This window comes from Schistocerca serialis, chromosome 2, assembly GCF_023864345.2.
Source record: "Schistocerca serialis cubense isolate TAMUIC-IGC-003099 chromosome 2, iqSchSeri2.2, whole genome shotgun sequence".
NCBI classification, from domain to species: domain Eukaryota; kingdom Metazoa; phylum Arthropoda; class Insecta; order Orthoptera; family Acrididae; genus Schistocerca; species Schistocerca serialis.
The window spans coordinates 358,548,551-358,566,669 of NC_064639.1; the positions used below are offsets into that span (position 1 = coordinate 358,548,551).

An 18,119-nucleotide genomic window follows, 5' to 3' on the forward strand; every position below is an offset into this window, starting at 1 on the left:
AAGACTGTAAACCCTTTAAAACGTCAATGGAAGTCAAACTCAGTGAGGGTGCTTGTGGTGAAATGGTTGAAACTAGACCATACAGAGAATTAATAGGTTGCTTAATGTATGAAATGACAACCACAAGACCAAACACAAGTGCATCAGTTAAATATTTTAGTACACATCAAAATAAACCAACAGAATTCTACTTGAAAGGTTTGAAATGAATTATTCGGTATATTAAAGGATTACTTTATGTGGTCTGTGTTAAAAAAGAGGAAATTCAAACGCTCTTCTCTGTTATGCTGATTCTGACTGGGGAAATGAAGATCTACAAGAGGATACGTGGTCCAGGTTTTCGGTAATGCTGTTTGTTGAACTGCAAACACACGGACATGTTTCCAGAATGAGATTTTCACTTTGCAGTGGAGTGTGCCCTGATATGAAACTTCCTGCCAGATTAAAACTGTGTGCCGGACCGAGGCTCGAACTCGGGACCTTTGCCTTTCGTGGACAAGTGCTCTACCATCTGAGCTACCCAAGCACGACTCACGCCCCATCCTCACAGCTTCACTTCTGCCAGTATCATGTCCCCCACCTTCCAAAATTTACAGAAGCTCTCCAGCGAACCTGCAGACCAAGCATTCCTGAAAGAAAGGATATTGCGGAGACACGGCTTAGCCTCAGCCTGGGGGATGTTTATAGAATGAGATTTTCACTCTGCAGTGTAGAGCGCGCTGATATGAAACTTCCTGGCAGATTAAAACTGTGTGCCAGACCGAGGCTAGAACTCGGGAACTTTGCCTTTCGTGGGCAAGTGTTCCACCATCTGAGCTACTCAAGCACAACTCGCGCCCCATCCTCACAGCTTCACTTCTGCCAGCACCTCGTCCCCTACCTTCCAAACTTTACATAAGCTCTCCTACTTTTTTAGGACTAAAGGCTGGTCTTACTTTTTTCCAAATATATAACGTTTTCCATCAACGAGCCTTAAAAATGGAAGACGTACAAGTTTCTTGCACTGTTATTCAACATGTTCACACTGTATGACATTCTTAGAATGGCAGGAGAGGTTTGCTGATGAATTCTGATGTTTTTCTGAATAGTTTACTCAACTTTACCTATACCTACCTCAGATACCCTGTTACAGCAGGAGTGTTATGTCAGTACAGTGAACTCCTCAACTGTATAGGCCTACATCTGGATTGAGACATGGTGACAAAGCATGTAGATATATTTTCATATATATGTTGGCTTCCTACATTCAGGATTATCAACAACATTGTCAGTACAGAGGGGGTGTCCAAGGTGGACAAGAAGTCATCAATTCATAAATGAAAACTGCAGAAGACTTTTACTTGGACACAGCTCTCATAAAACCGATAGCTCACTATTACTACTACTTTGACAGGCAAGTTGCCTCACAGATGGAAACTGTATACTTCCTAGATAATCATTATATGGTACAATATTTACAATATGGCTCTAAAATTCAGATTCGCAATTAAAGTAATTAACTACCCCTTGGACTTAATGAGTAAATGAACAACGTGGAAGCAATCTACTGGTAAACTTCTAACACTGGGAAATTTCTAGTAGACTGCTATCCCTGCAACCATCATCAAATATTGCAAAAGTGCAGCAACACATCAAGCTCCAATACTAAAATATAAATATGAACATCAAATAATACTCTACTTTGGCAACAGATAAAAGCCCAAATTAAACCTTGTTGGTAATAATCAGTGCTAACCAGATAATGTGTTTGACAGAAAAGTGTTCTTTTGGTACATATGAATGCTTATGTACAAGCACAGTATGTACAAGCATGATGGTATCACAGATTGTAATGCTGTCTATGTTTATCCAAGGTGAGAAATAAAATGAGGCAACTACCGTGTGATTAATTACGCGACACGCGCTATATGACTTGTCCGCTCTATTTTATTCTAGGGAAATGTTATGACGAATTCCCACTGCCAAAAATATATTTCTGTTCTTGGAAACTGGCTGCTTTTTCCCCCTCTATGATACGCTCTCTGAAGGTTTCGCAGGTGCCAAAATGAATGGCGAGATATCCTAGTAGCATGAATGATCAATGCAATATCTTGTGCTGTTATTCAACATTTCTAATCAAACCTGAACTCCTAGACAGTTAAATGCCAGCCGTAAAAAACGGTTTGATACACATAAACAAATTACGATACCTCTGTCCGTTGTCCGCGGGGCATGTTCAAGGAGATAGCTTAGTCTTCGAATAATTTCCTCTCACATCTATTTCCTACCTATCTACAGACAATACAGTTTTTACGTTTAATTTGTTTCCATTCACAAAAATTCCATTAGTTCAACAAACAACTACTTATGCATCCCAAACATAAATTACATAAATCACACATTCCTGACCACTTTCTACTTCCAATAACCCGCACGTCACTCTCAGAATATTGTTGCCGGCAGCGCTCTTACAAATTCGTACATGACAACATTGTAATCTTTGGCTGTGTTTTGACGTTTTGTATCGTAGTTTGTATCAATACAGAAAAGATCAGATTAGTTTGGTAAGACAAAGGCGGAAAACTGGACAAATTTCTTTTGCGCAGCGACTTAGAATTCGTAATAAAATAGTAACAGTAATTAACTGTCAAAACTGTTAATATAATTGTTTTATAGAAGTATATAGTCACAGCAGCCTGTTAAACACAGAAAATAAAGTGGGTATGACAACATAAATACAAATCGTTGTATAATGCCCTACACAGCATTGCAGTTTTATTTAGCCAGTCTCTATAAGCATATCAAACGATATTTACTGGAACATATATTACGTCTTCCTCTTGTTTCCTTCAGATACTGTGCACTCCGTAAGTGCTCTCAATATTCTACTTCATCATAGTCTCTGTTGGAGGGTGCAAGATGTGGCCTTAACCTTTTAAATATAACACTTATTAGAAGATACACAAATATAACCTTGGGTTCTCGTGGGCCCCAATGTATTTCTTCTTATATTTGACACATTTTTTTGAAATTTTTGCAAATATTTTGTTTACATATTTCTCACGTACATGTAATCGTGCTGAAACAATTTTAGTAACAATTTTCAAAGATGATACATTCTTATTTTCAGAAAGTACACAAAAAGTAGAAAAATTTAGTGTTTTTGGTAAAGTGAAAGCATTTAAAGGCTTTCTTATAATACCACACAAAAAAGATACTTTTTACTGCAAAAATTACCCAAATCCTCTTACATCATAGTTATAGGCTCTTATAAAATAGGTATAAATTGAAAACTAATTAAATCTGTTACCAGGACTTTTATTTACACACTATAAACTACACTTATTCCACATAATTTTAAATAAATTTTAGATCATTGAATTCTAACAAAATTAATTAACCATTAAATGAAAAATGTAAGAAAAATTAATTATTTTCCTTGAAGTGATTTATGTCCCTTTTCTACTCTGTACAATCTCTGCAAACCATTGCACGATGTTCGTCACACAAAGCAGATCGGCATGATCAACAGAGGAATTTTGGTTTCCAATCTCTTGCTCGAGGGCAGAAGGAGCAGCGTTGTTTCTAAGTGGCTCGACATCATTTGCAACATGACGTTCTGCTGGACTCTGCAGTATTTTTCGAATAGCAAGTTTGATTCCTCTCTGAATCGTTGGAATTTCCACTCGTTCATAGAGCCATGGTTTTATCAAGTACTTTGCCAATATCTGCAAATACTTATTTCGGCTGAGTTTAGGATTTTTTGCATTCAAAAGGTTGAAAACTATAGAGTTGACGCCACATTGACCCAACATCCCGGAAAAGAATCTTACCGGCCAACGTTTCGTTCTACAGCTGACACTGTAACCATGGTACAATTTGTCAAAAGTATCAGTCCCTCCTTTTGTTCAGTTATAGATAAGAACTATTTCGGGTTTCTTGGTCTCCGCACCTACATTTGCACTGTGATGCATTGTCGAGAGCAAACAGGTCTTGTTATGGTCGAAAGCGAATAACGATTCTCCTGCAGGTTTAGATTGCAAAAATTTTGCAGGTATCTCAGTTTTGTTAGCCCTCATTGTTCCAACCATTATCTGTTTCTGGTCGACAAGCATTTTGTTGAACAACGGGATGGACATGAACCAATTGTCTGGCGGAATATTACGATTTGTCCCATATAGTGGCTCAGACAGCTTTCTCACATAATATGTGGGTACAGGTTCACTGTTCAGGGTTTTTACTTTTCGAATGTAAGGAATTGCGTTTAACATGTAACTGGTCTTACAATCGTTCAGCATAACTATTTTCCAACCATACCTGCCTGGTTTTGATTTCATGTATACCCTGAATCTACATCGACCACGAAAGCCTATAAACTGTTCATCAATGGTGCAGTGCTGAAATGGTCTGTAATAAGCACGACAGTTTTCCATAAAAGTGTACCACAAATATCGTATCGCAGCCAAACAATCATCTCTTATTCTCTCTTGTCTAGTGGCTTTGTCGTCAAAGCGCAAGAAAGTAGTTATAAAGCGAAATCGAGGTAAGGACATAGTAGCTCTGTAAATAGAAAACCCTAGCTCAGTTGACCAAAGTTGTTCTAAATTCCTTTTTGAATCTTTGTGCACACTAGCGAAGTACAAAACCCTATGTACGCAATCATTTCGTTTTTACGTGAATTCCGCTGATACAGCTGCCTTACAATGTTACATACTTGTCTGTCTATTTCTTCATTAGTTCGCATGGTTATCTCTTCTAGCATCACATCATCAGTTAGCAGCTTCCAAGCATTTTCAGGTGTTCCTTTCTGCAACTCTTCCAAATATATGGCGTCTTTTTGTTCCTCCCCCGAATCAGATGTCTATGTCGTTGGTGTTCCTCATTTTCACCGCTGTCATCTTCTTCATCATCTTCTTGACTGTCTTCATTTTCTATTTCACAAGGCTCACCACCATTCAGCGCATCATTAGGTTCATTAGCAACCAGTTCATCATCTAAATCCTCATCTTCAAGAACGACATCTGGGCCAGAATCAGTGTCATCACCAAATAGGCTTTCTGAATATTCTTCCTCACTTGTATCTAACAAAGCTAGAATTAAGTGTGGCCTATCACATAAATTTTCTGTCCTTTTGTTAGTACAAACTGATGAAAAACTTGCAACTTAAAAAACGCACACGTTAATATAACGCTGGGGTCCAGCAGACCCCACAGCAGGTTGTTTGCTCTGCAGGCAGCCACGAACAGACTGACAGCTGGCAGGCAATATTGCAAAATCATCACATGGATGCCAACAGAATTTACATAGGAGTGAAATATCCCTATCTTCTGTTTTCAAATAGAAATAACTTAACCCCAGGGTTATATTTAAAGGTTAAAGCATGTGTTAAGTCATCAGGGAATAGCTTCCATGGGAGTAAGAAGAACTATAGAAGGTAAAAACAGTAGCGAAAGATATAGCTTAGAATATATCCAACGAATACTCGTAAACGTTTGGTATAAAGATGCTACTCCATGGTGAAGAGGTGGTCACAGGGAAAGAACTTATGGTGGGTCACACAATACTGATGACCAAAAAAGAGTCGGAGTTTCCAATCAGGGCGATGATTAGTAGCAGAAACTTCCTCTGAATCGTTTGATGGATGAGCTTTGTACACACCGACAATACATTTCCAAAAAAATCCATACACATACTCCCACAATTCGAGACGCTCGTTTACAGCACACTGGATGGCTGAGCCAACACACATCAAGTTTCTGAACTTTGATTTCTAAAAGTGAGTACATTGCGTGATATTTTCGTTGCTAGATATTTCGTTTTTGGGTAGCCCAAAATGCAAAGTGTTTGACAGACCAGTAACACCGGAGCAATTTGAGAACTGAACATTATAATTATCTATGCAGAATTCTTACTTATTTCATACCATCCAAAGCCTCAAAGCATCACTCTCACGCCTTTAAAACGGGGATTTTCATACATTATCAATATCATTGGAGATATGCCCATAACCACACGTTTACTACCACTCCACTTGGATTTATGACACAAAGAATAACATTATCTAGATAGACAAGGTATGCCAGGGTAACAGTCCAGGGAAAGGTCATAGCAGAACTCTAAATTCTGGAAGAAGAGTTCTTGTATGTCCTGCCCAAATATATAGTGTGCCACTGCTGCTGCTGTTGTAGTGATGGTAAGTGTCGCACTTATGCATGATACAGTGAGAGATATGTGCTATTGTGCTGTTGTGTCTTCTTAACCTATATTTTATCATCATGTTTTGTTTTCGTGGCAAATTGCAAACATTCCTTGATGAACTGGATATTTTTCTATTGAATGTTTAGAGATCTGAAAGCAAAAGTTGATTAGATTTTAAAATAACAGAACATAGCTGATGCCCACACTGAAGTAAATAAGAACCAACATTGGTAAAGCAATGGTCATTGAATAATGTTTTAGGTAAAAGTCAGCTCTAATGAAGTAGAAAAATATAGTTGTTTCTGATGTTATTATTTACATAAGGAAAAAACATGATGGATCACATAAACAGTCTCTGTTTATCTTTTTACAAATATTGATTGATATGCAATTATGTAAACAAGTTCACTAGCAAATAAATGTCGCTGTTTTCACATGTTGTTTCATTTCTCTGCACTTTACCACACAAACCTGATCAAGAACATACATGATGAAGATTACTTTAGCTGTTAAAAAAGTTAATCGTTGTTAGTTCCTCAATGCAATACTATCCTCAGACTTTCTGTTTCACAGATGGTAACTCATAACCTCACTTTCAACCTTCAGCACTGGGCTAAGCTAATTATGGACAGTGAAGAAACTGTATAGCAGTTTCAACAACTTGTTACTGAAGTAATACACAATATAGTACAGACAAATTTAATGTTGCATACAATCCCATGCAGATACAGCAGTCCAAACAAAAAGAAATATATTTGCAGATTACATGCATTAATACTGTATCATAGATCATGAATATGACATTTTACAATGGTGTGGAATGTGTCACTAGCATAATTTACTCCTTTCTGTGCCAAAGTCAGATTTAATCCAGAATAGTGAAGATCATCCTTCCCTCTAGTATTATAGCCATGCACTTCACTGTTATTTTAGAATTTGGATGGGTTATTAATAACAAATTTCATAAGTGAATATATGTATTGCGAAGGTACTACGAATATTCGGAGTTCCTTAAATAAATGTCTGCAATGATTTCTTGTGTGGGCACTAGCTATTATTCTGACTACACATTTTTATGCAATGAATACTTTTTCTCTTACTGATGAATTATCCCAGAATATGATGCCATATGAAAGCAGTGAATGAAAATAGGCACAGTAGGCTAATTTACTGATATGTTTATCACGAAAATTTGCAATAACATGACATCATAACAAAGGCAAGTTGATATTTAGGGCCTCAGAACCAGTTGGCTGATTCTCAATCAAAAGAAAACTAAAACAACACTATTTAGGAATGACAATAGAAGAAGTAGAGAGTAATTACACAACCACAAGAACTGGATATGAATGCAGTTCAAGTCAAAAAATTCGTAGGGCTCGCCGATGACAACTGGAAAGACCTCATTGTTACTGTAACAAGCAAACTCAGTCCAGGTATATTTATTCTCAGAGACATGAAACCATTAGTAACAGAAGGTGCTGTGCAAATGGTATATTTCTCGTATTTTAATGCCATTGTGTACTATGGAATAGAAATATAGAGTCATTTGAGTTAAAAAAATTCAAACTGCAAAAAGCAACCATCAGAATAATGGTAATGCAAGAAGAACAAATAGCTGTAGTCCACTATTCAAACTACTCAAAATTTTAAATTATTACAATATATATGTATATACAATAGTACAGCTTGTGTGGAAACATGAAAACAAGTTCAATAAAAATGAAGAAATACATTATAATGTGACCAGAAGCTCTATGAACTTAAGATTTTCACAACACAATACAGCTAAACTAGAAAGAAGTTGTAATAAAACCATACAATTGTTTACCATCTCATATTTATAAAATAAGCCTGAAAGAGAAGAGCAAACAATAAAACTACTGCCTATAGAAAGTCCTTTCTGTTCAGTCAATGAATACATACTAATTGCAAAAAAAGAAATAGGCATATTCTGTAATGGAACTGAAATATGCCTAGAGAGATATGTAATAAATTGGATATGCATTCTTATGTACGGTAGAATAGAAATAAAATCAGTGTAGGTGGAATGCAAAGTAGACACAAACTGTATAATTATGTCTGACGCTAATGTATTTAAAAATTATATACCTTGATAATTAATTAGTGTACATGATCGTTACTCTCGATAAACTTACATTGCAAATATGTACTTTGATCTGATCCATAGATGTACATCCAAAGCTGTTGAATAAACAAATAAATAAATAAACTTTGAAAACACCCTGACATGATGGCCAGTCGAAACTGAAGCCCCTTCCAAATGCAACTATCTTTCTATGCAGATATCTGTGTAAACGTCTGTGCATGGAATAAATGACTGCAAATGTGGTGTGTTCACACTACACAAGTTCCAATCTATTGCTCAACTGACATTTGTCAGTCTAGAAAAGAAATTTCAGCAGCAGTCGACAAGGCTGCCACAACCTTAAAGCTTATTTCACTTATTTATAAATTATTAACAGAGAATGTTCTGTTATAGTCTGTGTTCACAACTTGTGTCGCATAATGAAAAACGTGCAAGAAAAAGGAAGAGCGATTAACATGTTCTAGACATTGGCACCTTAAGCAAAGGCAGTTTTTTCAAATAAATATATTTCATGATTTGCAAGGCTAACTTGACAACTGGTGTAATTATTTGAAGATAGGTTTGGACATATTTATTTGTCTTTTGATGCTCATAATCTCTCATATACAGTAACCATACAGTAAAGCTGCATGCCTGTGGGAAAAATTATGGCTTTAGTTTCCCCTTGCTTTCAGCTATTCGCAGTACCAGCACAGGAAGGCCGTTTTGGTTAGTGTTACAAGAAGTAAATGCAAACCTACGTTTCTAGCATTTGTAGACTTAGAGAAAGCTTTTGACAATGTTGACTGGAATACTCTCTTTCAAATTCTGAAGGTGGCAGGGGTAAAATACAGGGAGCGAAAGGCTATTTACAATTTGTATAGAAACCAAATGGCAGTTATAAGAGTTGAGGGACATGAAAGGGAAGCAGTGGTTGGGAAGGGAGTGAGACAGGGTTGTAGCCTCTCCTCAACGTTATTCAATCTGTATATTGAGCAAGCAGTAAAGGAAACAAAAGAAAAATTCGGATTAGGAATTAAAATCCATGGAGAAGAAATAAAAACTTTGAGGTTCAACAATTACATTGTAATTCTGTCAGAGACACAAAGGACCTGGAAGAGCAGCTGAACGGAATGGACAGTGTCTTGAAAGGAGGATATAAGATGAACATCCACAAAAGCAAAACGAGAATAATGCAATGTAGTCGAATTAAGTCGGGTGATGCTGAGGGAATTAGATCAGGAAATGAGACACTTAAAGTAGTAAAGGAGTTTTGCTATTTGGGGAGCAAAATAACTCATGAAATGTGATGTTACAGAAGAATGCTGAAGATTAGATGGGTAGATCACATAACTAATGAGGAGGTATTGAGTAGAACTGGAGAGAAGAGGGGTTTGTGGCACAATTTGACTAGAAGAAGGGATCTGTTGGTAGGGCATATTCTGAGGTATCAAGGGATCACAAATTTAGTATTGGAGGTCAGTGTGGAGGGTAAAAATCGTAGAGGGAGACCAAGAGATGAATACACTAAACAGATTCAGAAGGATGTAGGTTGCAGTAGGTACTGGGAGAACCTTGCACAGGATAGAGTGGCATGGAGAGCTGCATCAAACCAGTCTCTGGACTGAAGGCCAAAACAATATCTCATATAACATGGAAAAGTACTTTTAAGAGGATAGGAATTATTCCGTAGTAGTGGCTGACGCTGACAAAATTCCTGGCAAGAGGAAGAGCTTTAAGGAAGAAGAATTCTCTACTGCAATCTCGAAACAAGCATTGAATGAAATCATACACAACACATGTGAAGCTATTTATTCTTACCTGGATGGGGATTTTATGAGGGCAAGTAAAATAGTTCAGTTACCTAAGTTCTTGTTCTGGCAATTTACAGAGAATATTTTTTACAGTTTTAGATGTGTTTCAAACTTAGCATATTCTTAGAAAGCGTAGATGTGGGCAATAAGCTATAGTTTAGTTGGTTTCTGAGTCGTGATTTTCAGTTTGCTGTTCAAAACTTTTTACCATAACATAAAACTCCACTTTGAAATCTAGACAGGGATTCATAGTCAACCTGGAAAGTCTTTTCTTCTAGTATTGTGGCAGTGAACTCTGCAGTTCAACTTTAATTCACTCTTGTTATGAAACACATAGTGTTTTAGGAAGTAAAATAAATGTAAGAACCCCTATGGTCCTGAAGACACTGCTGCAAGCTAATTCATTATCAATTTGAAACAACATTGCGATTGCACTTTTGTGTATAATAAATAGAGACCTACTTGTTTTTGCCATAATGTGACCCTTAGATCATGACAAAGTACTGTAGGGCCCACTGAGTGAAAGTATGCTAGGAATCCTTCTTGCACATCAACATTTTGAGAGAGCTGTCTAAGCAGAACTCGGATTTTCGTTAAAGTTAACCACATGCCTGTGCCACCTGAGTTTGTCCAAATTATTTTTGTTAGTAGCATCTAAAAGAGGAATTGAGTAAAGTTCTATGTTAACATCTGCAGTTATTTCCCTCAGTTGTTACTTGTATGATTTTTGCCTTAAAGATCAGTGAGTAGAACTGCAAAAGAAATATAGTAATTACTGTTATCTACAAGATAAACTTAAACTGTATTTCATATGATCTGTCTTTATTGGGATCGCTCAGGAAGTAGAGGACGAGGTAATCCCAGGAACTGGCTTGTAAATTTCGTCATGTCCGGAGCCAGATCCAACAGATTTTGTCACTTTGCTTAACTCTATGTGCTAAATAGTCGGGACGAGTTTCTTTGTTTTATTACCATTTCCCTGTTTTTCAGTGATCAACCACTCGTAATTTCTCTGTTAAAGAATTTTATGCAGCTACCCTCTTTTCTCGATCGTTGTATGTCTTTCTCTTAATTTTCCACAGACATATCTGACTGTGATATACTTCAATGTGTTCAGCAATGAACACTCTATAGCACTGGCGAGTATGTGTCATTTTACAATTCACTGTGCACGCATAGACGAGAAACAATAGACATATCAAACAACTGACTCAAACATGCTTCGGTCGGCAGATTTGTTGCGATCTTCTGATCACACGCCACGATTTGTCTGTGCAGAGGTAACTGCAGCCCTCATATTTGAGCAATTTTGCTCAAACTATAAACTCCATCTTCCAGGTTTGTGCACATCTCATACTTCCACATATCTTCCGTCTGTGCAGATGTGATGTGTATGGGCATTTGTGCAGACAGATGGTTGTGTGTGAAACGGCTTTAAAATATTAGATCGTTAGATCCACTAGCAGAAAGTTTGGTCGATGATATAAGTTTATCTTTACCGTTGGCTTCTCTCACGCGCGAGCTGGAGTATCTTTAAGGCTATGGCAAGTGCGTGCTGTTCTTTGGACTCGTGGGAAGGTAACGTCTTTGACACATTGCGGCAAACTGGCAAAGTGAGTATAGTCGTGTTGTGAGGAGTAGGTGTCATCTTAAAAGTGTCATTCTAGGGTTGCTACGATGGCTGATGAATATACCAACGGGGCTCCAGAGAACGGGAATGTACCGGAGATTGAACTGATCATCAAGGTAATAATTTAATTTAAGATGTAGTTGATATTATGTTATGTAGTTCATAACTGCCAGAGGTGAAAATGGCTGATAGAGAATTTGAAGTATTGAAATTTCAATACTGAATGTGCGGAATAAAACGTCTCAATGCCTCTTTCCTGTTACGCGTGAGTATATATAAAACTCTAATCAGGATGTAGTTGTCTTGAATTCACTGTACATTTCTTCCTCGCGTTTTTCGTGTTTGTTCAGTAGTAGCGTATTTTGTAGTATTTCATACGCAAATGCTGTGAGTCATTCTTTATTCGCGCATACTGTAAACCGCTTATTTTGTTGCTCGTTTAGAATTTCACGTTAGTAGGCCGTATATTTACCGTGATGTAAAACTCATTTCAAATGTTGACACTCTATTTCTTTAAAAAAACATTAAAGTGAGCCTCTTAAACATTCATTGAAAGCTTGTGAGGAAATATTGAGGAAACTACTCAGGGGACTAAAACCTGCGTCCGGCATCGGCTTTCCTGGTTATTTAGTGAGATGCCTCGCAAATTGGTCAGAAACGGAGTTAAATTATCGTTATGTGGTTGAAAGGCTATTTGTTAACGGGGAACGTGATCAACATACGTATGAACTATCGTTGCGTTTCTACCACTGCGGATATGTAACATTTTCAGTAATATTAACCGAAGATTTTTAGTCACTGCGCAGGGTAACATCGATTGGATTGATATCGTTGCCTGCTTGTATTTTCTTTGTATAAAATTCTTCGGCACGAACCACTAAATCTGTAGGTCCTTTGTTTTTATTTATTAAGATCTTTTTTTTTATTTACAGAAAATTCCTTGCACTCTGTCAGATGAATTTCTAATGTGGCTTTTTAAATGTCTGTAATAGCTATTCTGAAAAGTTTGGCTTGGTTCTTGTGATCCATTTGGGTATTGTTTTTTCTAGGATATTAACTCGGGCGAATGTTTTCAGTTCAAAATGGGCAACTGTAATAACTGGCTATTATTTAATTTTGCAGTCACGAAGTAAAGTGCTATGTTGACTGGAAATAAGAATTTGTATTTTGCACGCTTCTTTGCTACAGAAGGGTGGGTTGGTGTTATGTGGAACATGAAGATAATTTTGTCCGACAAAAGCATTCACTTTGTGACCAGTGAGGGACTGGGACAAATGTTTTAAGAGGTTAGGCATACTGCCTTTTGTGGTTGCATTGCACAAGTCACTTCTGGAACAGCCATTTTCAGCTCACTATATCTGACGAGCTATTCATGTTTAGATGCATCTGTGATTCAAAATTAAATGGTAGGCTAATCTTTTTAGGACAGTTACTTGGAAAAATTTAAATGTTTAAAAGTTCAATTAAGCTGATAGTTCTGGTGTATAAAAACGTTTTTCAGTGTTTTGGGTATGCTTGTCAATGCAGAAAACTTAGGGCCATTAATGAAAGAGGGAGGACAAAGTTTTTTGACCGCATTAATGTTTGGCATAAATGATGCACACTCTTAGGTTTGATATACTGGAATTGACTAATTTACAGGGTTATAGAAAAATTATGCTTATGATAAGCTGGTTGTGATATTACTAAACCACCATTTGCCCCATCAGTGGATACAACTACTATTCTTCTGGGGTTGCTACTGTCCTTTGTGTTAAGTATAACAGGGTATTTTTACTCTGGCAATTTTGGCTTTGAAGTTCAAATATTAATAAGTAGACATTTGTTGCATAAGATGTTCTTCTAAGCCACTGGTTAGCACTTCTTGGCTGAAAGTAGTTTACTATAGAGAAAGTTTGATTTATAACAAAGGGCAAGTTAGTGCAGTGCTACAGTCATCGTGTGGATTGGGAAGTGATAGTTTCACACACAGGATTTTTCATTCTGCTCTGATTTAACAAGGAGATTTTGACTGTGGCTACAGATGAATGTAAGAATGCACTCTACAGAAGGTGGATAGTATTACTTGTTCCAGAAATGAATGCTGTGATCAGCTGACAGGTGCAGTCACTCATGTCTAACATTCTTTCCTCTGTTTAGGTAGGCTTTGTTGACTATTGTGCATCTCTAGTTTTTCCCTGCATCAGGAAAGTTAATGCATAGACATACCGTTATACACATTTTATATGGTTCACTGGTTAACACTAATATTCAGTAGGAGCAGTTGGTCTAGGTTTATATTTCCTTTGGTGTCCATAAGTGCCAGGATGATTCTGTGATGGGCCCATGAAATTACAATCTTCTGAGTTTGTTGTAACTCTGTTAGTGGAATATTAGGCTGTAGTCTGACTGCGCAGACCTAGTTGCAAATGAACCACCCCATTAATGAAGATTCTGCTGTACTTGTCTTCAAATGAAATTTATCTTGGTGGCATTTTCAATATATAAGAGGCTAGAATTTGCTTGTCAGTGGAAAATCGTCAGTGATTTGTGAAATGTCATTCCTATAAATGAATGAGATGTTTGTAGACCTACCTTGACTCAGTGGCATTTTCCTTAAGCTTGTTCTGTGATAGATTAACTTCATGTGATGTTGGGGAGGGAACTTACTCTTGTGTAGTAGGTGTGCTTTTTTCTTTTTGTCAGTGGGTGAAAGCTCAGATCTTTATACCTGCATATGTCATTTGTGGTAAGTTGATGAGAATGTAAGCTTCAATAGGTTTCACTTATTTGCCCTTTATGAAACTTAATAATCTTGAAATGTGATTTAAAAACTTCATAGCAGATAAGATTGCTATATGGCCTTAGTCAATGTGTGGCTTTCCTCAACCTGAAGTTAGGTCCGAACATTGCAGGGCTTTACTACACCTTGTCCTGTGATCTGTAAGAAGTTACCCTGCGGGTTACTTGGAGACCACCAATTTAATGGAGACTGATACATTGTGCAACTTACTTTTGTCAGGAAATCATTACCATAGGTGAAACATTGTCTTCAGTCTGGAGACTGGTTTTTTATGGTGCTCCACACTAGTCTGCTTAGCACAGCTCTTTGCATCTCTTTGTAATGACTGCAAGATGTATCCAGTTGAACTTGTCATATGTTGGACTCCCTGTACAAATGTTACAAACCTGTCCGTTCCACCCACATACTTTCTTGTTTCTTTCAGCACTCAGGCTGCTTCCCAAATCAATTCAGTGTGCATCTCTTAATTAGTTGTCTTATCTGCACATTTAATTTTCATTCTTTCACAGCACCACATTTCTCTTGGGTGCAAGTACACTCCAAAAGCTTTTAGTAGACTTGAAATTGGTATATATTTTTAAAATATTTTCTTCTTATTCCCAGCCTCCATTTTATATCTTAATTCTCTCATCAGTTACTTTGTTGCCACAACAGCATTAGACTTGCTCATTACCCTTCTCTAATTGGTGTTAATGATATAACTTACTTTCAAGACTATCCATTCTGTTCAGTTGCTCTTCAAAGTCCTTTACTGTCTGGCAGAATTAAAATGTCATCGGTGACTGTTTCTCCTAACTTCAACTGGCCCTCTCTGATACTTCTCATAATCTTATGCTTACAAGGGAACCTCCCCATCACACCCCCCCCCCCCCCCCCTCAGATTTAGTTATAAGTTGGCACAGTGGATAGGCCTTGAAAAACTGAAAACAAATCAATCGAGAAAACAGGAAGAAGATGTGTGGAACTATGAAAAAATAAGCAAAATATACAAACTGAGTAGTCCGTGCGGAAGATAAGCAACATCAAGGCTAGTCTGAGCTCATGAGCGCTGTGGTCCTGTGGTTAGCGTGAGCAGCTGCGGAATGAGAGGGCCTTGGTTAAAGTCTTCCCTCGAGTGAAAAGTTCAATTTTTTATTTTCAGACAATTACCAAAGTTCAGGCACTCACACATAATCAACATTGATCTCCAAAATTCCAGGGCATGACCTGATTTGCTTGGACATATGCAGGATTTGACGGTGTACCCACGGAAAAATTTGAGAACGTTAAAAACATGTTTTAACAGAGCACAGGGAAAACTGTGCGACTGTGAAACTGTTGCATTAATTTGTTGCAGTTTATGTGACACTCTTACGTTTTCATCACTTTTTTTGGGAGTGATTATCACATCCACAAGAAAACCTAAATTGGGCAAGGTAGAAGAATCTTTTTACCCATTCGCCAAATGTACAAGTTAGGTGGGTCGACAACATATTCCTGTCATGTGACGCACATGCCGTCACCAGTGTCGTATAGAATATATCAGACGTGTTTTCCTGTGGCGGAATCGGTTGACCTATGACCTTGCGATCAAATGTTTTCGGTTCCCATTGGAGAGGCACGTCCTTTCGTCTACTAGTCGCACGGTTTTGCGGTTCGGTCGCAAAACAGGCACTAAACTTATTACAGTGAACAGAGACGTCAATGAACGAACGGACAGATCATTAATTTGCGAAAATAAAAAAAGTAAACTTTTCACTCGAGGGAAGCCTTGAACCATGGGCCTCTCGTTCCGCAGCTGGTCACGCTAACCACAGGACCACGGCGCTCCTAAGCTCACTGTCATTGATGTTGCCTATCATCCGCACGGACTACTCAGTTTGTATATTTTGCTTATTTTTTTCATAGTTCCATACGTCTTCCTGTTTTCTCGATTGATCTGTGTTCAGTTTTTCAAGGCCTGTCCACTGTGCCAACTTATAACTGTATCTGAGGGGGGTGCGATGGGGAGGTTCCCTTGCTAGCACTGAGTCTGATTTGTTCAAAAGTTACAGATTACCTTTCATTCTGTTTTATGCCTGATAGTTCAGCATTTCAAAATGTGTGTGCTGGAAAGACAAACGGCGGGCAACAGGAAAAAAATAATTAATTTATGGTCTGTGACTCGGGAGAGACCTAGTGTCCAGTGACAGGCGATATACCTTTGCCCTCGCCTTCAATTGCGGCACAAATGCAGTGCATCTAAGGGCGTGTGTAGTGCCGTCTTGTACAAGGAGGCGCGGCTTCCGGCCTCGGCCGCTCCGGCAACGCTGCGCCTGTCTTGACCCAGTAAACCCGGTGCACTGATAGCCCAAGGCGGTGCCGCCCGGCCCGCCGTTTTGCTCGTCACCGCGGCACCCAGACCAGGATCACCACACTAGAAACGCGGGCTGTAAAGCTCTGGATTTACCAAAATTTGATGTGATTTTTACGTAATTATCACTCGAAAATGTGCAGCTCGGTGGATCAGTGCAGGACTACCAATAAAATATCTTGGGTTAGGTTTCCTGTCAGACCTAAAAACTTTTGTATTTAACGCGTCACTTCAGTGTGCCCTAAGTTCCAGCATTTTTCTTTAGTGGACACTCTTCTCTTGCTGATAAAATACACAAGGCAGAAGCTCCTCACTTCCTTCAGACTGACATTTTCGTCAGACCTAAAATTCGCAGGCCATTTCCGAATCAGGTTACTGCCACTATCCCAAGGTTTCACGCCTATGATCAGATAGGATGTATGGCAAGTCACTTGTCCGTTAGCTGATGGTGTTTGCTCATTTGGTGTCAGAGAGGACGCCTCGCTTATCGGGTGTCAATACTTTGCGGATTTTTTTTACGGGAGAAAGCAAAACCATCAGATCGTGCGAGACTCTACTCATCAATAATATATTCTCCTTCACTATTTACAACAGCCTGACAACGCTGGGGCAACTTATCGATTCCGCGACTATAGAAATCACTTGGTTTTGAGGCGAACAACTCATGTTCCTTGACGATTGTTATAGGGGAAATAATCTGGGGGCGCAAGATAAGGTGAATAAGGTGGGTGCGGAATGATTTTCCAACGCAGCTCCTGTGTCCTATTTGTCACTCTAGCAAAATGGAGGGGGTGGGGGCGGCGGCAGAATTATCGTGGAGAAGCATCGCGTCATGCTGTCTTCCTGGTCGTTGCTCTTGGATTGCGTCTCCAAGACTGTCGCTGTTCCACCAGATGCATAATATCCTATGTGGATGCGCGCAGGTCTTAGCAGGGGAGTGGCTGCTTTTTGTCTCAACCATTCCTTTTTTTTTTCTTGTGTTAGCATAAAGACACCATTTCTCGTCACCAATAACGGTACAGGACAAGAATGGCCGGTGTTTACGAGCTAGTTGACTAGCAAGCAGAGATGCACGTGGCCACACGCTGATTTTTGTGATTTTGGCTTACAGCATGCGGTATCCATCCACTCGATTTTTTGCACATGTCACATTGCATGAAAATGTCACACCACCGTGGAAAGTTCAATTTGATCACATTTGCTAATTCTCGAGTACACTGACGGATTATTGCGGATTAAACATTTCATCAAACCCCGAAGGTCTTCCTGAACTTGGAGTCACTAAAGTCAAAACG

The 18,119-nt window shown here is 38.4% G+C and overlaps 2 protein-coding genes across 3 annotated transcripts in view; one reads left to right on the forward strand and one right to left on the reverse strand.

The window, feature by feature from the left end:
- Positions 1 to 2,449, reverse strand: part of LOC126457171 (fatty-acid amide hydrolase 2-A) — a 174,598-nt gene extending 172,149 nt beyond the window's left edge. For both annotated transcript variants that reach the window (XR_007585437.1, XM_050093254.1), the window contains exon 1: positions 2,190 to 2,449. Coding sequence is in view for 1 of the 2 variants with exons in the window: in XM_050093254.1 (XP_049949211.1) it covers positions 2,190 to 2,213 (24 nt within the window). In the remaining variant the exon portion in view is untranslated. The remainder of the gene's footprint in view (positions 1 to 2,189) is intronic.
- Positions 2,450 to 11,666: 9,217 nt separating this feature from the next.
- Positions 11,667 to 18,119, forward strand: part of LOC126457172 (chloride intracellular channel exc-4) — a 158,150-nt gene continuing 151,697 nt past the window's right edge. The window contains exon 1 of the mRNA XM_050093255.1: positions 11,667 to 11,826. Within this exon, the coding sequence (XP_049949212.1) occupies positions 11,758 to 11,826 (69 nt within the window). The 5' untranslated portion in view covers positions 11,667 to 11,757. The remainder of the gene's footprint in view (positions 11,827 to 18,119) is intronic.